Here is a 22,955-nt window from a genome sequence, read left to right as displayed (position 1 = left end):
AGTCTAGTTTTTCTGTTTTAAACATTGAAATAATTTATTTTTTCTTATAAACAGGTTGAATCAAGGGATTCTTTGAATAGCATAGCCCTGAAATTTGATACAACACCTAATGAACTTGTTCAATTAAATAAGTTATTCTCCCGAGCAGTTGTTACTGGACAGGTAGTATCTTTTTTTTTAATGTGCTGATGTTTAGAAACATTAAACAGAAAGGCAGAAAGTATACATTGTACTGTAGTTAATAATATAGAAGATTTGAGAATAATTTTATGTGTGCTTTTAACAAATCATATTGGCGAAATAAGAGAAAAGTAACTGTTTTATGTCTGTATGAGTTTATTTTTTAATACATATTGAAAATAATTGTAAATTTTTCTTTTTAAATATAAAGAGCTTTTAAAAATATTCAGAACAATATATGCATATGATCAAAAATTACTTTATCAAAGTAAGGCATCCCTCCATCTCAAACTTCCAATTTCTTTTCCAAAAGCAATGAGTTACCAGTTTGCATTTCTTTCAGGAACAGTCTAGCCTACTTTTTTTGTTGTTGTGTTTTAATTTAACTTTGATTCTTGGAAAGTGTTCTTTATAATCATAGTTCTAGTTCAGACTTTTTCATACACGTGCATAGTATTGCATTGTATTGATATATCATACTTGTTTAGTTAGTCACAATAAGCATTACACTATTTCTACTCTTTTGCTAAGGTCAATACCACTGTAGTAAACATGCTTGTACATATCTGTTTTTCTTTATGTGCAGGTATTTCTGTAGGGTGAATTCTTAGAAGTAAAGTTACTATATCAGAGGATATGTGCACTTTAAATTTTGCTAGCTATTGCCAAATTGTTCTTTAGGATTAATACCTCTATAGTATATTAAAATTAATGTTTCACCACCCTGTTCCAGCCATACATGTTATCAAATGTGTCTAAATTGATTTTAAATATTCTTTTTTAAAAATGTTTATATATTCTTATAATTTGAAAATTTTTATGTTTTTCTATTTAATTGGTAATTGTTAATAGTGCTTGCTTATAGAACAAGGTCATTGTTAATAGTGCTTGCTTATAGAACACCATCTATTATTAACACTTCAGTTTAACCAAATCTTTGTGTGAATGTTTTCTTACAGGTTCTATATGTTCCTGATCCTGAATATGTCTCCAGTGTTGAGAGCTCTCCATCTCTAAGCCCCATAAGTCCTCTGTCACCAACATCATCTGAGGCTGAATTTGATAAGACCACTGTAAGTATCTCTGATTTGCAAAGATGGCTATGAAGAAATCTCACCATGTCTACATTGACTGTCTTGTTTTTTTCTTTCCACTTTGACTATGGTTAGAATGAAATATTTACTTTTTATTTTCTCGCCTAAGTTTGTAAATCCCAGCTTTAAAAATAAGACATTCTTATGAAACCATATAGCTTAAATTGACTTACCTTTGTAAGTGGTGGTAGTGGGCCTAAAATATTCATCAACTCTTATTTTTTAAAGAATATATATAATTTAACTTACAAAGGAATCTTACCCAACAAACATGACATTATCACAGTAGAGGAAGTTCATGTCCAATTTGATGTTTATTTCATTTATAAATAAATGAGTATATAGTACTTAGAACTCTTAAGTGAGTTTAATTTTGACACACTGCCTTTTAAAAAGTAATTTATCATCTTAGTCATCCAAGAATTAACCTAGTAGATTAATTTAGCATTTCTAGAGAATGAGTGTTCTAATAACTTACATTTTACAAATGAATTTCAGGGAACTAAGCCTCATTTAATAATTTTGATTAAAATCTTCTGAAAGGAATTATATATTTCTTTGCCTTTCTGCATAAATTAACGCTAATCATAATTTTCTGTTTTCATAACAGCTATTGTTTACATGTAAAAGGCTATTTCTTCATTAAATGGCTAGATTCCTGTGGGAGATTCTTCTGTGTTGTTCTCTTGACTTTAGGAGACAACCTTTTCTTTGTCTCAATTTGCACTCAAAGCTTAAGATACCAGATGGCAAGCAAACTAGTAACAAAACAAATTATTAATGTTAATTTGCCTATAATTGTTTATTTCTAAGCTCTAGTATACCACTTTTTTCATGGACCAAATTGCATGATGTTATTAACAACTATTTTTATCCTTGCCCGGGAACTTTTTTCTGCCTCTGTTGTGTGTGCATGTGTGTGTGTGTGTGTGTGTGTGTGTGTGTGTGAGAGAGAGAGAGAGAGAAAAAGAGAGAAATGAGGTATTTTTCATTTATTTGTTGGATATCTTATTTATATAATTATGGCAATACTATGCTTTAGAATGCAGTCACATGAAAGGAATATATTACATTTGTTGTCATCATTGATAAGAATAGAAGTCAGGTTTTAGTGGTAGGTATTACTTACCAAATGACACAGTACCTGTTTGAACATAGTCATGCCATTTTCCCATGGGACTTACAAAGAGATGTCCTCATAAGGGGCAGTGACAAAGTAACTATGTAGCCTTAGGTTTATTTAGCCTGTGTTTCAAACCCTAAAGCAGAATTATGAAAATCTAAGCTGTAGCATCATGCCTGACTAGAAACCTGTGGGGTCTCTTCCTGTTCCTCAGCTTTAACCTAAATCTGCCTGTCTACTGGCTTTCTTGGAAGGTATAAGATCAAAGAAAATAAAATGTTGAAAGTTAAGGGAGCAATAAGGCCAGGCGTCAACCTGTGTGAAAATGTGCCCCTTCTTACTTTTGCCATTTGACTGAAAGAGATGGAGAGGATAAAGTTATGTGAATGATCTTTTAATCCTCAGTGACTTAGCTACTGTCAAAGATGGACCAAAAAACTTCCTCTGATGTGGCCAGTGATATGAGTAAATTCTTTGTCCCTGGGATAGATTAAAAAAAGAGGTAAGAGATTCCTTAAAGAACTAAAAGTACATCTACCATTTGATCCAGCAATCTCACTACTAGGTATCTACCCCGAGGGTAAGAAGTCATATGAAAAAGATATTTGCACATGCATATACAGCAACATAATTTGCAATTGCAAAAATATGGAACCACCCCAAATGCCCATCAATCAACAAGTAGATAAAGAAAATGTGGTGTATATATACCATGGAATACTACTCAGTCATAAAAAGAATGAAAGAATGGCATTTGCAGCAAACTGGATGGAATTGGAGACTATTATTCTAAGTGAAATAACTCAGGAATGGAAAACTGAACATTGTATGTTCTCACTCATGAGTGGGAGCTAAGCTGTGAGGATACAAAGGCATAAGAATGATACAGTGACTTTGGGGACTCAAGGAAAAGGGTGGGAGCAGAGTGAGAAATAAAGGATTACACATTGGGTACAGTGTACACTGCTTAGGTGATGGGTGCACCAAAATCTCAGAAATCACTACTAAAGAACTTACTCTTGTAAGCAAACACCACCTGCTCCCTGAAAACATATTGAAATAGAAAATATTTTTTTTAAAAAAAAGTGGTAAGAGTTTGCAAACTTCCCTTTACATGGAATGATACTCTTTACCTGCCATCAAAGAGATTATGGGCAATAGTTAGAAATAATTCTTACAACAGTGATTGTGTAAATTTTAGTTGTATTTTTTCTTTTACCAAGAATTATATTCGTTACCAGACTCCAAGATAATAGTTCTATGACTTTCTGCTTATCTCAAGTGCCTACATTTCTATATTCTAATTATTGGGTTTTATGTCTCCCATGCTGTATAAATCCCTTGGAAGTAAGGATATTATGTTTTATTAGATATAGTTTATATTTTCATTACATTAATTAAAATAATGTCTATTAGTATTGTTATTATTTGTTTTTCCCAGAGATTGTCAGTTTATATTTCCAACAACTACTGATCAATTTTTTGAATGTCCGGCTTAGTAGTGGTTTACTATGAGGCTAAAAATATGTTCCTGGCTTTGTCAGCTTAAAGACTTTCATTGGTTTTTTAATAACTCATTTTCACTTAAAAAATTGCATTTTAAGAATTTCCATAGTAAAACAAATTTTTTTTATTTTTCACTTTTTTTTTGTTCACGTATGGAGGAAGAAGCAGAGATAGTACCAAAATAATGGTAAAAATCATAAAAATAGCTAAAATTTAGTATTGCAACAGGTATAATTCTAAACACTTTAAAAGTATTATCATTTATTCCTTACCTCAGTTTTATGAGGTAGGCACTTGGCCTGGGTTTCTGTGTTTGTCCCTCCAGACTTACTCTGTATTCTGTAGTGTCCTTTGGGCGGTAGACTGCATCAATGGATTCTGTTGCCGTTTTGCTTCTGTTGGTGTTGGTCTTTCTGGAGCAGCTGCAGAAGATAAGAGGGAAGGAAAGAGAGAATGAGATGGGGACATATTTATTCTCCTAGCTCCTGCCCTGTAAGGTTATTCCAGAGTGACCACATTCTTCAGCATCTCATCTTATCTTTTGTCATCACTTTCCACAGAGCCATCTCTAAATTTAGGCATCTGTTTCTCCCCCTTGCCTCTTTAGGGATAGAGGAGTCTTCTGTTATTATTCACCCTGGGGTTTTTACACTATATGCACCTTTGTAAATAGTTCCATAATTAAATCCTCTTAAAATTACTCAGTTTCTACCAGGCATGGTGGCTCACTCCAGTAATCCCAGCACTTCAGGAGGCTGAGGCAGGCAGATCACTTGAGGTTAGGAGTTCAAGATTAGCCCAGCCACATGGTGAAACCCCATCTTTACTAAAATTACACAAATTAGCCGGGCCTGGTGGCGGGCACTTGTAATTCCAGCTACTCAGGAGGCTGAGGTGGGAGAATCACATGAACCCAGGAGTCAGGGGTTGCAATGAGCTGCGCCACTGCCTTTCAGGCTGGGCTACAGAGTGAAGACTGTGTCTCAAAAAAAAAGCTCAGTTTGATGTGCCATCTGTTTTTTTCTAGTACTTGACCAATAAGTATTGTATCCATTTTATAGAGGAGGAAACAGAGGAAGAGAAGTTAACTATTTTGTGTTTAAGGTCACTCAGCTAGTAGCTAAGCTAGAATTCTAACCCAGACAAGCTTGGTTCGGAGCCCATATTTTTTATTACTACTTTATAGCTGGAAAATGATAACTTGGAAACACTACTCTTGCCCAATAAATAACTGGACCGAAAGAGTTAAGTAGCATTTAATCATTATAAAAGTCAGTATAGTAATAGCTACCACTTTGCACTATCATCTTCCTAAGATTCTTTAAATCTCTCATTTTTTGAATAAATATAGAAACCTGCTTTTGTTTTGTACACCTTTGTTTTTTCTCTTGTGTACTTTAAGTTCACCCATTATACTAATGCCATTTTAGGCTAAAACTGTTAATGTGTTATATTCAGGATGAAGTTCAGCAGAAGAATGTTTTAAGTAATACGGAAAAATGAAATAATTTTAAAGTACTTATGTTTATATTAATATACTCTATTGAAGGATGGGATATGCAGGTAGTCATATTCTGTTTAAGATAAAGCACTTCACGTAGAATACTCCAATCAATCTAAAATATAAAAATAGAGTATTAATAACGATTGAATTGGATACACATGGTGATAAGACAATATAATTTTGAAAAAAAATACTATTAAGAGATTCTGGGGAAGGCCTAGGAAGTCCTGAAGGAGGAAAGAGGAAAACGTATAAAATAGCAATAGAATGTAGGCATATTAAATCTTCCTTTATAAGGATAGGCTGTGATTATACTGCTACAGTGGCTTTTTTTTTTTTTTTTACTTAAAGAGTGCTTACTATGTATTTACTCTGTTCATTTCAGAATTTTAATTAATCTTTAACACTTTAATAACATTTTAATTACTTTATACCTTTAATTAATCTTTAACCCCATGAGGTAGGTACAATATTCATGATCTGTATTTTAAAAAAATGAGGAAAGTAAGGCATAGAGAGAAGAATGATGGTTAATAAGTGATAGAACTAAGATTGAAAACCTGGCAGTCAATGTCTAGATTCTGTGTTGTGTTCTTAACTACTTTTTATACTGTCTAAGTAATGAAATGATGACTACTAGCAAGTGCAGGTACTCTATAACTGAGACATATGATCTAAAATTAAATATATGTGTCACAATTTGTAGGAACTAGAAAGTTTGTAGTAAAGAACTGTGTGGAAGTAATGCATGGAATTTTTGCTTGGCCAAAGCAAAAAGTAAAAATGTAGAAGATTTAGAAATGTTTAATTACCTATATTACTTTCCTAGTATTATCATAACAAAGGGTGATAAACTGGGTGGGTTACAACAAAAGAAATTTATTACCATACAGTTCTGGAGGCTGGAAGTCTGAATTCAGACTATTGGTATGACCATGCTCCGTTTGAAACCTTTAGAGGAGAATCATTTCTTGCTGCTTCTAGCTGGTGTTTGCCAAGTGTCATTGACATTCCTTATCTTGTAAATATGTCACCACTTTCTGCCTTGCTTGTGACAAGTGGCCATCTACTTCCTGTGTGTATGTCTTCACATGGTGGTCTCCTATTTATATAAGGAAAACAGTCAGATTAAGGGCCCACCCTACTCATGTATGACCTTAGCTTAAATTAATAATTACATCTGAAAAATCCTATTTCCAAATAAGGTCATATTCTGAGATATTGGAGGTTAGGGCTTTAGCATTATCATTTTGGGGGAGACAGTCAACCCATAACATTGCCTCATAAAATTATAATTATGTAGAATTTATATTATGGAGTTTTATTTATATTATAGAATTTTATGTTTTTTGTCTTTGAAGAAAAGGAAATTTAGAAGACTTTCTAATTCTAGTCAAGTAAGATTTTTTTAGAGATGTTTAGTTAATTTTCTTCACTTAAGATATGTCGAAGAGTGAAGTTAATTTCTCATAGGGCTTTGGGAAGCTTGTAAGTATTTGTAAAATATTGTGAAAACTTTTTTAAAAAACTTCTCTTTTTTAATCATGATAGTCACATAATTAATTGGCATCTTGAACTGGTATGCCTGTATACCTGAAAATAGACATTAATTACAAGTAATAGCAGACATGCAAGAAATTAAAATAATTTTAGGAATATCAAAGTAGTTTGAAAAGGTTAAATATTGCCTGTGCTTCAGGAATTGCTGTCACATATGACATCCTTTAACAATTCACAAACATAACCTCTCTTTTCTGTCTCTCTGTGCATATATAGAATTATATATATATTTTTTTAACTTAAAGGCACTAATATCTATCACATACAGTATATGTTTATATATAAAACAGGTTTTAAATCTTTTATAAAATATATAAATTGTAATTTTTTTCTAAATTATGATTTTAACTTTAATGCTTTTAGACTTAAATTTTAATATAAATAATATGCAACTTATGTGATATATAACTTATATAATATTAAATGTAAGCTTATCTATTATAAAACTATAAATATAAATACCACACAAATGTGTAAATAACACATAAATCATATATACTATGTTCATATTATTACATATAATTTAGCTTTGATGCTTTTAAACCTATTTTAAATAACAATTTAGTAAGGAATTGTTTTTTAAAATGTACTTTTTAATAGATTATGCTGTAATTATACCTCAGTCTTATATTCTTGGAACAAAATTTTATGGTTAGTATATGAAAAATTAAACTTTATAACAGGACTTAGTGTTCACGAAGGTTTTAGGAAACAAATATTTTATATAGAAGAAATTCCTATATTTTTAACATCACAAGAAATGGGTAAATTACTGGATGAGAGTTTTGTTTTTTTTTTCCTAGATTCCAGATGGGAGCATTATTTCCATAATTAGAATTAAAAATTGATCCTGATATTTTAATTTTGTTTTTTTATTCTGTATTTGATTTTAAACATTCTTAAGTCCTTGGTCCCAGGAAGTAGAGCTGATTAAACGTAATTTATAGACACTAAATGGCAATCATCATATATATCAAATTGAAAGAAAAATACAGTATATACTGGTTTAAAAGTAAATGTTTTCTTTAAAGGATATATTGTATATATGTTGCGTGAAGTAAATACAAATGCTGGTATTTCTGTGCCTGTATGGTTTTTCCTCCTCAATCTTTCTGTGCCCTACCTATGTGTTGTTAGAGAACATTTCTACAAATTTTCTTTTTTTAAAGTAATCTCCTTTTTTGTGCTTTGCTTTGAGCTAATCTCATATTCTTTTTAAAAGGATTACATTGACAAATTGGTATTGCTATAGATACTGAGTTCAGACTTTGAAGTAACCTCAGAGATCATATATTGTTCAAAAGGCCCATCTTCATTTAAGGAAAGCATTTGACAATGTTCATATATATAGTGTATATATATATATGAATATATATGAATATATTTAGGTATGTATATATATGTGTGTATATGCATACACATAGAGATATATTTATATCTGTGTGTGACTAATGTAGTTACAGTCTATATAATAATATTAACTCAATTTTGGGGGAATTGAGAAATCAAAATTTGTTGATAGCTTTTTGTCAATTTTCAGGGGACGCTCTTATAGCTCTGCATCAGCTATTTTTTTCTTAGCACATTTTTTAATTGTTTGGTAGAAGATTTAAAAGGAAGCAATATAGTATTGCAGTTAAGCTCACTGGTTTGTGTTGATAACATAGGTTTGCATCTTAGCTCCTTACTCATTTGGCAAGTTATCAAACTTGGCAGAACTTAAGTTTCCTTAAAAATTAAGGTCATAGTATACTTCATATGAGTGATTGAAAAATTAAATGAAATAGTCCATATAACACTTAGAAATAACAAGTATTCATAAATATCATTGAGATTATTATTATCATTTATTTATCTGTGTTAACTGAATTTACATATGCTATAAAACTTAGATATAATAACTGCCAAAAAACAAGAAGAATACAAAGTTATTAATTTGTATTTTAAAATGAAAAGATTGAGGAAAATTTTGTTAATAGATATTAATGGTGGAACAGTGTCATGAAAGTTAAAATCTTATTCCATTTCAGGTTTTTAAAACAGTGGAATTGTAGCATATCAAATATAGTTGTTTTGCAGTATTTTGCACTTGTCTGCCCTTTTGAGAACAAACACTTGTTGAATTATCTCACCCAGTGCTTGGGATTTAGCCCTACATTTTAGGTGGGATATATGAAAGGAGGTGTAAAAGTTCTGTCCTCATATGGGTTGAAGGAATTCAATCCATATATTAGGGGAGAAAAAGTTATGTTCAGGTTTGATAGCTCTTTTCAGATATCTCAGTTTATGATATTGAAGAGAAGGCAGTATTGTTTATTATTTCTAAGTGCCAAATCAGAGCTATTAGGTAGAAGTTACAAAGTGACAGATTTTAACTCAAAGCTCAGAAGAACCTTGCTTCTATGAAAACTTCTATAAGGCAGTGTGGATTTATTCATAAGGTATGAAAGCCTTTGGAAGTATTTAAAACACATCTGTCTAGCTTTCCTACAATGTACAAAATATTAAACCAAAAAAGTTAAGAAACTTGTGATCTAGTGGAATGGGATTTATCAACTGTAGCTTGAGATTTGAAAGGCTATTCCAGTGAATGGGTTCTGCTGTATACTTAGGTACAAAGGCAAGCTTTCCACCTTTTTTCTGCTCCCAGCACCTGATGGGTATTACATTACATGGTCTTACCAGAGTCAGTGGTTTAATTCAGGAGCATCTGAGTGTTTGTGCACATGTGTGTATGTGTTGGGTGTGGGTACAAGAGATGTAGTGTTCAGTGTTCTCCAGATGATTTTATTTTTTAAATTTATTGATAGATATGTGTATCTCCCTATTAAAAATCACTTTAAATGTAAGTTTAACCTGTGTTTGTGATCTTTGTTGAATATGAAAACAGTGCCACTTTTTTCCTATAATTTCTACGTGAGAATTTTTCAGGCTGACTTCCAGAATGTGATGAAATGAAACAGCACTTATTGGGGAGAGCTATTCATTTGACTTTTTTTTTTTTTTTTTTTTTTTTTTTTAAGAATCCTGATGTCCATCCAAAAGAAACAACTCCCTCATCTACTTTCACTGGTATTCGACCTGCGCGAGTTGTGTCTTCAACTTCTGAGGAGGAGGAAGCATTTACTGAGAAATTTCTTAAAATTAATTGCAAATATATTACCAGTGGCAAGGTAAAGAATGACACTTTAGAGACCTTTAATCATGCTTTAGTTATTACTAACATATGATAGTTTGGCATTTACATTTTAAGTCATCAGTGTCAGCAAATGCTTGAATATTGTAAAAAGGTACTGGTGATACTATTATTTTGGGTTAGTATGAATGTTGCTTGTAACTTAGAGTCTGATGATCTGTTGTAATTGTTAAAGGTAATGGGATATAAATAAATTCACTAAGGCACAGCTAAGTTGCTGTTGGTAGGATATTTCAGAAGTGTGAATAAAATGACTGCTGCCGGGTACTGTGTATAGTGTGAACTTCTGCATAACTAGTATAGCACACAAATAGGAAGATATCTAGTATTTATTAAGTACCTTGCCAGAAACTGTTTGAGGAGTCTTAATTATTTTATCAATTCAAAACAATCCTGTGAAATAGGCAGTCATATTTATTTTCCACAGGGAAAAACAAAACAGGAAAGGTTAATAGGTCCAAGATCTCTCTGTAATGGCCAGAATTCAAACCTAGTGATAATCTTTTTTTTTTTTCCGAGACGAAGTTTCGCTCTTATTGCCCAGGCTGGAGTGCAATGGCGTGATCTCGGCTCACTGCCACCTCCGCCTCCTGGGTTCAAGCAATTCTCCTGCCTCAGCCTCCCGAGTAGCTGGGATTATAGGCACCCACCACCACATCCAGCTAATTTTTTATGTTTTTAGTAGAAACGGGGTTTCACCATGTTGGCCGGGCTGGTCTCAAACTCCTAACCTCAGATGATCTGCCCGTCTCAGCCTCCCAAAGTGCTGGGATTACAGGTGTGAGCCATCGCGCCCAGCCCAGAATCTATTTTATCTACTTCACTTTGTTGCTTTTCTAAATAAAAACTTCTAATCTGAAAAGAGAATATAGTAAAGTAATAGAGTTGGAAAATAAACTCCAGGTTTTGCTCAAAAAATGTCTATTACATGATACTATCTTTAGAAGTCACACATGAGAACTATCTTTATAGTCATAATTCATAAATTTATGAGTATTTGAAACACGTAATAAGCGTTTAGTGGTATGCATTTCACCCTAAATATTGTTTTAAATGTTGTGTTTTCATTTTCATTTTCTTTAAAATATTTTCTCTTGATTTCTTCTTTGACTCATTTGAGAGTGTTTTATTTTTCTAGATAACTTTCTTTTACTAATTTCTAATTTGATTCTGTGTGATCAGAGAATATACTACTATTTGAAGGCTTAAATTATTAAGAAGACCTTTTTTATGGTCTAGAATATCATATATTTTAATAAATGTAATGTGTGCACTTCAAAAGAATGTGTTGTTGGATGGAATATTCCACAAATGTCAATCAAATAAAATTGAGTGATAGTGTCCTGTATTTCTGGATTTTCTGTCTATCAGTTATTGATAGAAGAATTTTGAACTATCTCACTGTTATTGTGGATTTATCTGTTTTTGCCTTTCAGTTCTATCAGTTTTTTTTTTTTAATGTATTTTGAAACTGTTACTAGGCTTAAAAATGTTTAGGATTCTTGTGTTGTCTTGATTAATTGACTTGATTGTCATTATGAAAGACACTCTTTATTCTTGGTAATACTCTTTGCTATGAAATCTACTTTGATGTTTACTAATATAGTCACTTTAGCTTCCTTTTTATAAGTGTTAACATGGTTTATCTTTTTCCATTCTTTTATTCATAGCCTGTGACTTTAGAAAGTGAGTTTCTTGTAGTTGGCATGTAGTTAGATCTCACTTCTTTAGATAATCTTTCCCTTTTCATTTAGCGTGATTATTTATGTGGTTAGATTTAACTCTACCATCTTGCTATTAGTTTTTTGTTTGTTCTGTCTTTCTGCTTTCTTTCACATTGAGTTTTTAAAAATAGTTTTATGTTATCTCCTTTGTTGACTTATTAGCTGTAACACTGTCATATTATTGGCTGTTTAGAGTTTATAATATATATCTTTAATACGTCACTTTCTCACTTTAAGTAGCATTATAGCGTATATGCCACTTTTCATATAGTACACACACCTTATAACAGTATACTTTTATTTCCCCCTTCAAGCCTCTGTGTTCTTATTGTAACCCCTCTTATTTCTACATGTTATAAACACCACAATACATTGTTATTATTTTTGCTTTAAAAAGTTAATTTAAAATAATTTTTAAAATAAGGGTAAAGTCTATTATATTTATCCACTTATTCCCTACGCTTGTCAGTCCTCTTTGTAGATGCAGATTTCCATTTGTATTATTTTTCCTTTTATTTAAGGACTTGTAAATTTCTTATGGTGTAGGTCACCTAGTGATAAATTCTTTCAGTGTTTATTTGCCTTGAGAAAGTCTATATTTTTCCTTCTTTTATTAAATGTTACTATCATGTTTATGTATATTTTCTTTTATTTCTTTCTTTTTTTTTTTTTCCGAGACAGAGTCTCACTCTGTTGCCTAGGCTGGAGTGCAGTGGCCCGATCTCAGCTCACTGCAACATCCGCCTCCCGGGTTCAAGCAGTTCTCCTGCCTCAGCCTCCTGAGTAGCTAGTACTACAGGTGCACACCACCACGTCCGGCTAATTTTTGTATTTTTTTAGTAGAAAGGGGGTTTCACCATGTTGGCCAGGCTGGTCTCGAACTCCTGACCTCATGATCCACCTGCCTCAGCCTCCCAAAGTGCTGGGATTATAGGCGTGAGCCACCACGCCTGGCATGTTTATGTATATTTTCAAAATTATATGTGTGTTTATAAAAAAGGATCCCTAACTTCTAAATTTTATGCCATTTTATCTTTTTTTGGTCCATTGAATTTTTTTAAATTAATATACTTTCATTTTTAGAGCAATTTTAAGTGGATGGAAGAATTGAGCAGAAGCTAGAATTCGTATTTACACTCTCTGCCTTTCCCCAGTTTCCCTTATTAACATCTTGCTTTTGTGTGCTATATTTGTTTCAATCAATGAACCAATATTCAGGCACCAAGGAAAGCCTATAAGATTCTCTCATGTTGTACATTCTATGGGCTATAACAAACGTATAATGACGTTTATCTATCATTACGGTATTACCAGATTAGTTTCATTGAGCTAAAAATCCTCTATGTACTACTTATTCATCCCTCCTTCCCTATCTTTCCCTGAACTCCTGGTAATTAATGATCTTCTTACTGTCTCTATAGTTTTGCCTTTTTTTAGAGTGTCATATAGTTGGAATCATAGAGTATGACTGAATGAATTCATATTGGCTTCTTTCACTTAGCAGTGTGTGTTTGAGGTTCTTCCATGTCTTTTGCAGCTTGACACCTTAGTTCTTTTTGCTAATATTACTGAATATTCCACTGAGTGGATGTACTGTAGTTTCTCCATTCCCCTATTAAAGGGCATCTTGATTACTCTTAAGTTTTGGCACTTGTAAATAAAGCTACTCTGAACATTCGTGTGCAGGTTTTCTGCGGTAAGTTTTCATCTCAGGTAAAATATCAAGGATCATGATTGCTGGATGGTATGGTAAGACCATTGTTAGCTTATTAAGAAACTTATGAACTCTCCTCCAAAGGACCTGTGCTGTTTTGTATCCAGTAAGCAGTGGGAATCCCTGTTCCACAGCCTCACCAACATTTGATGTTTTCAGTGTTTTAGACTTCAGCCATTCTATTAGATCTGTAGTAGTAGTATCTCACTGTGTTAATTATAAATTCTCTAATGGCATATAATAGAGCATCTTCTTATATGCTTATTTTCTACCCAGATATCCTCTTCATTTTCGAAAGATATTTTCACTAGACAGAATTTTCAGTTGATGAGATTTTATTTCTTTTCAGAACTTTAAAAATTTACTCCACTGTTTTCTGGCTTGCATTTTTCTAAAGTGAAGTCTTGCATTATTTTTATGTTTGATGTTGTGTTAAAAAATGTGTCTATCTTTGGTTGCACTTAAGATGTTCTGTTTGTCACTGATTTTGAGCAATTTTATTACGATGTGCTTTGGTATATTTTTTGTATTTGTTTTGCTGGGGATTCCTTTAGCTTTGTTCTGTTAAGTTTATAGTTCATGCCAAATTTGGAAAATGGCCAGATTTCTTCAGATATTTTTTGTCTCCGATCCTCTCTTTCCTCTTCTTTGGGAACTCCAATTCTGCATATTTTAGGCTGCTTGACATTGGGTCTCACAGCTCCCTCATACTCCATTCATTTTTTTCCTCTCTTTTCGTTTTGAATAATTTTGATTGCTTATTTTTAAATTCACCAATATTTTTTCTGCCATGGCTAATCTACTCTTAATCCTATCCAGCATATTTCATCTCACACATTGCAGTTTTTCTGCCTGTAAGTTCATCCTGGGTCTCTTGTATTTTCCATATCCATACTGTGTATAATTTTCTATATTGTTGAATATGGTTATAATAATTGTTTTAATGTCTTTTTTTTGTACCAGTTCTTCCATCTCTGTTACTTCTGTATCTGTTTGCTTTTATTGATTTTTCTCTTTAATGTGGTTCATTTTTTTCTGTTTATTTACATGCCTGGTAATTTTTGTTTGGCTACCAGACATCATGAATTTTATGTAATTGGATATTGAATATTTTTGTATTCCTATATATATATTGTACTTTTTATCTGTGGCATCGTTATTTCTTGATCCTATTGTGGCTTTTTTTTCTTTGATGATCACTTGGTAATGGCTTGTTCATAAGTTAAGACTGTAACAGCCTTTAGTCTGTAGCTAATTTTTCTCCTTACTAAGATAATACACTTGTAAGTGTTCTGAGGCTTTGGAAATACAAGATTTTTTTGCTTTAGTGTTTAGTGAGAACACAAACTATTCTTACTGTGGGGACACTGAGTATCGTTTCTTCTGCTCCTTTTAAGTACTCTCCTCTTATCCTTGGATAGCTGCTATACATGAAGGTGGTAATCAGTACTCAGTTCAAAGCTGGAAGGGAACACTTTGTAGACCTCTAAAGCTTTTTCACCAGACAGTGCTCATTTGTGGGTTGGTTTGTTGTTTTGCTTGTTTTTTCTCTGCCTGTGGACTGGAAACTTTCTCCACTCAGTATACTTGGGTAATCAAAGAGCTGATCTTACATGTTTCTCCTTATTCAGGTATCATTGCCTAGCATTCCAGTGGCTGAAAACAATTATGTCACGTATTTTGTTTGTGTAAGTGGTGTGTGTGTGTGTGTGTGTGTGTGTGTTTATTGTAGTTTTAGGCAGCATTAGTTCTTGGCTAGAAGCAGAAGTTCATTTGACATCTGAATAAAAATTGTATTTAAGGATCAAAGCAAAGATAAGGTCATTGGCAGGATTAGGAGTGATCTGCAGCCTAGTGTCTTTGGAAGGTAATCCCTTGTAGGTTGGCTCTGTGTATTCTGCTGCACAGTAGGAGATAAGCAGGAAGTGGTGCTTTCTCATGGAAGTTTTTTTTTCTTTTTTCATCTTCCTACAAGTTGATTATAGTAAAGGTTATTTATGTAAAATTATGGAAACTTAAGAACAGTAACTATACTGGTTAAGTTATTGTGGATGTAAGACTGAAAAAATATCAGTACAAGCTTTTCTCTTTGCTAGGATGGATTCTCAATTATAATGATTTTATCTCTTAGTATTTGCAGAAATATTGTAATGTAAGTGGTAATTTTTCTTTTGCAGATAGACTTTATTTTTTTTTACTTAATTTTCTAATAGAAATAATTTCTCCTTAGAAGATTAGTCAGGTAGTTGCACATAAGGAAATGGAAGTTGTTAATACAAAAGAATAATCTGTGCTTAAAGTTTCTGAAGGTCATGTGGATTAAGTAGATACTTTAATTGAAAACGTCTTGCTCATAATAGTCTTAATATAATGCGGATAATATGTAGGAGTTATGAAATATTTTAAAAGTAATGAGATGAGAGTGCTTTAGTATGAGTTTATGATTTTCACCTTGATCAAATGAATTTGAGAATCTACTTTTTCAAGACATTTTCATGAATTTTATGTTGAAGAAATGTTTCTCTTGGCCAACTCTTGATTTATGGAGAATGACATCTGACAGATTACCACAGAAAGCCCCAGCTGTATGGGAACTTTGAGCGTGTAGCAGAGGGAAGGAAACTTAAAGAATATATCAATGTGTCTTTTTAGTAATAGCACATAAGGGAGATTCCTGGAAAGTAACGTTAGCAGATTGATCAGTCTAATGGGTAGGACTTCAAACCCTTTCTAATCCAAAAAGTAGAAGCATGGTTTTGAGATGCTTTTCAAATGACTTGTGTAGTTACAGTACTAGGATTGTAGTATTAAGGTATATAGAGAATTAAAAGCATCATCAGTATACTGGGCCTTTTCTGTCATACATAGCTGGTTATCACTGACTTTGTGAAAATCTTCCTAAAAGACAAGACAAAATGTAGTGTTATGCTAGTGAACCAAATAATCAGTTAAAACTAATGCAAAGGTGAAATTTATGAAATGAAGAGTAACCTGAAGTCTTTCAGAGAATTTAGAGCTTATTTTTTTTATTTCTAGAGGACTGCTTGGTTTCTTTTCTCAAGTAAGTTTACAGAAGATGGGAGAGAGGAAGTTATGAAAGATCAGAAACCTTTAAAGTTGTTTTTTTTTTTTTTTTAGCATCAAATATACTGTATCCTTGATTATCTACATCTTGGATTGTCCCTGACAGTGTAAATGTTCTCTACAATGTACTTTACCGTCTCTCATTGACTTGAGTTGGTACATGACACAGGAATACAAACTGATGTGTATGAATCTCATTAAAATATTAATTGAAAGAGAAATAGACTGTAGTTTATATAAAGTTACTTCTTATTTAGGTGGTCCATGTCTTCAACTAAATGAGGTGCTATTCAGAGTTTCATATTGATTCCTTCTCCCTCACCAAACTGCACACACACACATATACTCTTCTCTCCAATATTGTATGCATTAACTGTATATGATCTTGAACATCTGCGGTAGCTTTTTTTCACTTGTGATTGGATGACCATTTTCTGTAGATTTACTTTTTATTTGATCATTTTTAAAAGCAATATCTGCCATAACTTAATTTTTATATTCTTAAACCAGGTAAATTCACAGAACTGAATATGGACTTGGGAGGAGGGTGTGATGCCAAATCAATCAGGATTTGAATTTTTCTTTTTATTTGGATAAGAAGCTATTGAGTTTATTTTTAAAATTCCTTGTGGCTCTTCATTTTTACAGTTGCAGGATATATAGTGGACTGAAAATTTGAAAATGAAACTAAGGAATGTTGTGCCTTTGGAGTGATTATAGTTTGTGACTTGGATACAAAGGAATTATATATAGCATAAAACATTATCTGGACTTCAAATCCTAGCTGTTTAGGACTAGTTTCTGGGTGTTTCTCAGCATTAGTTTCTCCGTCAGTAAAATGGAAATGGTTTTCCCCATCTCAGAGCTATGATTGTGAAGATCAGATAAGCAATATGCATATACATGCATGATACATATGAAGTATTCAGTAAATATTTATGTTAATGTGATCAGTTGCCTGTGGACCCTAGTTTGCTCATTTATAAAATAAGAAGGTTGAACTTTTAAGATTTGTATCACTATTTATTTTATTTATTTATTATATTTTTTTTTTTTTGAGATAGAGTCACTCTGTTGCCCAGGCTGGAGTGCCGTGGTGTGCTTTCAGCTGACTGCAACCTCTGCCTCACGGGTTCAAGCGATTTGCATGCCTAAGCTTCCCAAGTAGCTGGGATTACAGGCACATACCACCAGGCCCAGCTCGTTTGTGGTTTTTAATAGAGACGGGGTTTCACCATGTTGGCCAGGCTGGTCTGGAACTCCTGGCCTCAAGTGATCCACCCACCTCAGCCTCCCAGAGTGCTGGGATTACAGGTGTAAGCCACCGTGCCTGCCCTGTATCACTATTTATATAAATATATTTAAAAGTTTATAGCTTTTCATGGTGAGTTTAAAGTATATATACACTATATACTTTAGATGTCATATAATCTACGTAATTTTACAGATGAAGAAATAAGCCCAGAGACTCCTTGCCCAAGGTCACAAATCTAGGTAGTAGCAGAGTCAAGTGGAAACACATTTTTTAAAGATAATGTTTTAAAGATATTATACTCTTTTCCTTTTATAATATAATGGATTGGATTATCAACATTATTTATTGAGTCTGCACTGTATACATGACACTGTATTTGATACTTGTAGTGAGGGAATAACACAGGAAGCAGTATGCAGATTAACATAAAAGGTGGCACATGCCTTGCATGACTTTATAGTCCCTTCTTACCTTACTGAGGTTACCTTTCTGATATGAGGTAACTCAGTATTTTACTCAGTTTGCAAATTTTATTTCCTTACTTGATTGTCTTTGGGGGAATATGATATTCTACCTCTCCTAAAGAGGAGAATTTACTGGGAAAACTTGGGTTTTAATAAAAATGCTTTCATGAGAATGCCACAGTTCCTGAGTGTACTATTTTTATATATGGCCTAACATCAGAAGAAAATTAGTAAAAATAGCTAGATAATTTTTGAAATACCAACCTTGAGGATTAAATGTTACTTTCTTTTTTCACCTTAGGGCACAGTCAGTGGTGTGCTGCTAGTTACACCAAATAATATAATGTTTGATCCTCATAAAACTGACCCTTTGGTTCAAGAGAATGGCTGTGAGGAATATGGCATCATGTGTCCAATGGAAGAGGTGATGTCAGCTGCAATGTACAAAGAAATTTTGGATAGCAAAATAAAGGAATCCTTACCCATGTAAGAGTGACATTTATATTCCTTTGCAACTTTATTGTGTCTAGATAGTTGATCCTTGTCTAATACCTTAACTATTTTTATTAGTTTTCTTATAGCTGCCTTTTATTTTGTCAATAATGAAACAAAAATATTTGCATTATTGAGAAGATTATTCTTAATTTGCACCTGGGATAGTTAGGAATTATCTTAGGTTTGTATTTGTGTATGTGGTCAGAGAACCAGATACTTGAAAAGCAACCTATAGTGCCCATTTAATTCAGTGTTTACCAGCCCTTTTTATTCAGACACAGCTTTCAGTATTCTAAATTACCCCTGTGAATAATCACTGTCGGGGTAGTTTTCAAATTTCCCTTGGAAGTGACTGAAGAGGTGTGATTTGGGAGAGGCCACATGAGCAAAGACCTGACATTGCTGTGGCCTAGACAGCTTTTTTTTTTTTTAATTGATTTATATGTTTGCAATCTTCTCTCCCAGTATAAAATCCAGTGTAAAGTACAGGGAAGAAAACCCACAGTTTGCTCAAATATAAAAAGTTAACTTTGGAATATACTGGTCAGAGGATTTGTGTGATATGTTAAGATAGCTGTGACACTACACTTTGGACACAGCTTTTGAATGTAATATGCTTGTCCAAAGTAATGGCCAGAAAGAAAAGGAGGAATGGGAAATAAAAGGAGAAAAAGATAAAAAGATAGGTATACAAAGAAAGGAAGGAGAAGTAGCAAGGAAGGAAATTGATATGTACTAGGAAATAACCTCCTCATTCCTTCATACATGACTACCAACATTTTAAAATTGTCTTCACTTTAATTGATACTGATATTTGTATACCTGTGTTAGCCTGCAGGAATGATAGCTGTTTTAAAATTAACCCTTGTGGGGCAGAGCAACTTACAAAGGAAAAAAGGAGCAAATTATTTTTGTTTCTGAGGAAGACTAAATGAATTGGTAGAATATCTGTGACAGAATAAAATCATTTGCTCAAAAAGTCTCCACTTTACCTTCCACCCAACAGATACTATTTTGACATGGTAGACTAATATTTAGAGTTGCAGATAATTCCTAGGAGGTGTTAGTATCCTCTGTATTAGTTATATTTGTAGATCATCAATCCAAGGCCAATTTCAGCAAATAAGGATTATTGTGGGGCTGGATAATGGGATGAGACAAAGGTAAAAGAGTGAAGGATTAGATTCAGAGAAAAGGAAGGAGATACATATATAGATATACATATATAGATATATGTATATATAGAGAGAGGCAGAGAGAGAGAGTCATTGGTGAGATTATCTTTCTGTTGACCTCGTTTTCTTTCTTTTTCTCTTTCTTCTTTTTTTTTTTGAGATGGAGTCTCACTGTATCACCCAGGCTGAAATGCAGTAGCGCCATCTGCAACATCCTCCTCCTGGGTTCAAGCAGTTCTCCTGCCTTAGTCTTCCGAGTAGCTGAGAATACAGACATCTGCCACCACATCTGGCTAATTTTTGTATTTTTAGTAGAGACAGGGTTTCATCATGTTGGCCAGGTTGGTCTCGAACTCCTGACCTCAAGTGATACGCTGGCCTAGGCCTGCCAAAGTGCTGGGATTATAGGTGTGAGCCACAGTGCCTGGCTTTGTCCTTTTCCATTTGCAATATGGTACTTTGGGCTTCTCTTATTCCGAACAATCCATCACTATTCTACAAGGATGCTGTATAGCTCTTCCCTTTCAAATCACTGTTTTATCATCATTCATCGTCACCTGGAAAGTGTCACCTGGATTTAAACGTTTAAAGATATTTCTTCAAAAAGAAATATCTTAAAATTCTGCCTTGTGGATTGATTAAAAACAATATTTGGCACAAAATTAGATAAATAAAACAAATGTATGGCAAAAATGAGGTATAAGATTTGATTGCTTTTCTTCTGTCTTATGCTCCTTGGGAGGTTGATTTCAAAGGTATTATGGTATTACATTCAACAGTAGCAGCATCATTGGCATAAATGTTTATAGCCTTTCAGCATATTAAATCTGAAGAGTATAACACTTTTCTAAATATATATCCTGTCATGTTTGTTATACTTATCTCTTACCTAAGGGTCTTCTAATTTTTTTAATGTGCAGATAAAATTTCTCAAAACTTTAGCCCGTTCCAACACCCTATAGATGCAGTTTGAGTGCATCACCAGTAGATGACACTATTGTATATTTAATAACAAACTAGATTCTTGTGTTTTTTAAAATGAATCAGATACAAAGGCAGCAGAGATATTGACTTCAACTAATTAATACTTAAAAAATTTATCCATCCTACTTATAGAAGTTATGCATACTTGTTACAGAAAAATTGGAAAATACCAAAAAACGGAACAAGAGAAAAAGAATTACCCAGCTTCACCATTCAAAGATAGCCAATTATTTTTGTGTTGACTTACTTTCCAGTCTTTTCTATTCAGCATATTTTCCATGGTTCTCAAACGATATATGTATATAAATGTTAATACTTTTTTCGTTAAGAGCACATATAATTTTCATTTATCACAAACTTCTTGTAACCATCATTTTAAATTACCAACTTACGTTTCATGGTGTAGAGGTTTACACTCCCTCTTTCCAGAACTTAACTTTTGAACATTAGTGTTTACACATACAAATGTCATTAAATCTGAAAGTTTAAAGCCAGTTATGAACCATTCATTTTTCTAATATCTTAGAGGTGTTAAAGAGTATACTTGTTAGCGTGAAGATTTTCTCTAAATACTTTTGTTTGAGTTCTATTCAGATTGGTTTTAAACCTTACATTTGAGCCATATATTTTAGTTTAAGCTCCATTTGAATGTAAATAAGCACTGTGTGTGTGTGTGTGTGTGTGTGTGTGTGTGTGTGTGTGTGTGGAAATCAGTTTATTTTTACTTTAGTGGGAGATTTAAAATTTTAATTAAACATTTCTCTAAGTTTATTTTCCATATTCCATCAGTGAATAAATTTTAGTTTAGAATTATAGCTGTACCCAGGACTTATGTCATCAAATTCCCTTCAAGTAGATTACTTGCAAGGAAATCTTACTTTGATATTTCCCAAATATTAAGCAATTGATGTAAAAGTTTGGCTTGATTACTTGATTTATAGAATTACTTGGTCTGTAAACTTAATTATTTGGTCATATTGAATAAATCAGATTTTTTATATTCTCTGGAGATACGTGCTACATCCCTTTGTTAAAAATCCTTTTTAATGATACTAATTCAGTGTTCGGTGTGTGGAAAATAAAATACCACAATTTAAAAAGTCTAATTATTTTTAATTTTGTTTAATGACAGAGAAATAGATCAGCTATCAGGAAGGGACTTCTGCCATTCAAAGAAAATGACAGGAAGTAACACTGAGGAAATAGACTCAAGAATCCGAGATGCAGGTAATGATAGTGCCAGCACTGCTCCTAGGAGCACTGAGGAGTCTCTTTCTGAAGATGTGTTCACAGAATCAGAACTTTCCCCTATACGAGAGGAGCTTGTATCTTCAGATGAACTGCGACAAGATAAATCTTCTGGTGCGTCATCAGAATCTGTGCAAACTGTCAATCAGACTGAAGTAGAAAGTCTGACAGTCAAATCAGAATCTACTGGTACTCCTGGTCACTCAAGATCTGATGCTGAACATTCTACAAATGAAGTTGGGACTTTATGTCATAAAACTGATTTAAATAATCTTGAAATGGCCGTTAAGGAAGGAGATCAGATTGCAGATAACTTTCAAGGAATATCAGGCCCTAAAGAAGACAGCACAAATATAAAAGGTAATTCAGACCAGGATTTTTTTCTTCATGAGAATTCTCGACACCAAGAAGAGAGTAAAAAAGAAAATATGCCTTGTGGGGAAACAGCAGAATTTAAACAAAAGCAAACTATTAAAGGAAAACAAGGAAAGGAGCAATATCGGGACTCAGAGACAGAGGTAGAAGAGCTACGCAAACTTTGGAAAACCCATACTATGCAACAAACTAAACAGCAAAGGGAAAATATTCAACAAGTGTCACAAAAAGAAGCTAAGCATAAAATTACATCTGCTGATGGACACATAGAAAG

The 22,955-nt window shown here is 33.0% G+C and overlaps 1 protein-coding gene across 3 annotated transcripts in view; it reads left to right on the top strand.

Annotated features, from left to right (window-relative positions):
• Positions 1 to 22,955, top strand: part of OXR1 (oxidation resistance 1) — a 316,857-nt gene that overhangs the window by 246,345 nt on the left and 47,557 nt on the right. For all 3 annotated transcript variants that reach the window (XM_011930965.1, XM_011930972.1, XM_011930969.1), the window contains 5 exons: positions 55 to 162; positions 1,140 to 1,253; positions 9,991 to 10,140; positions 18,706 to 18,890; positions 22,191 to 22,954. In XM_011930965.1, coding sequence (XP_011786355.1) covers positions 55 to 162; positions 1,140 to 1,253; positions 9,991 to 10,140; positions 18,706 to 18,890; positions 22,191 to 22,954 — 1,321 coding nt within the window. The remainder of the gene's footprint in view (positions 1 to 54; positions 163 to 1,139; positions 1,254 to 9,990; positions 10,141 to 18,705; positions 18,891 to 22,190; position 22,955) is intronic.

Source organism: Colobus angolensis, unplaced genomic scaffold, assembly GCF_000951035.1.
Source record: "Colobus angolensis palliatus isolate OR3802 unplaced genomic scaffold, Cang.pa_1.0 Scaffold121, whole genome shotgun sequence".
NCBI lineage: Eukaryota > Metazoa > Chordata > Mammalia > Primates > Cercopithecidae > Colobus > Colobus angolensis.
Note: the sequence above shows the minus strand (reverse complement) of the source record. Positions and strands in the feature narration are given on the sequence as shown.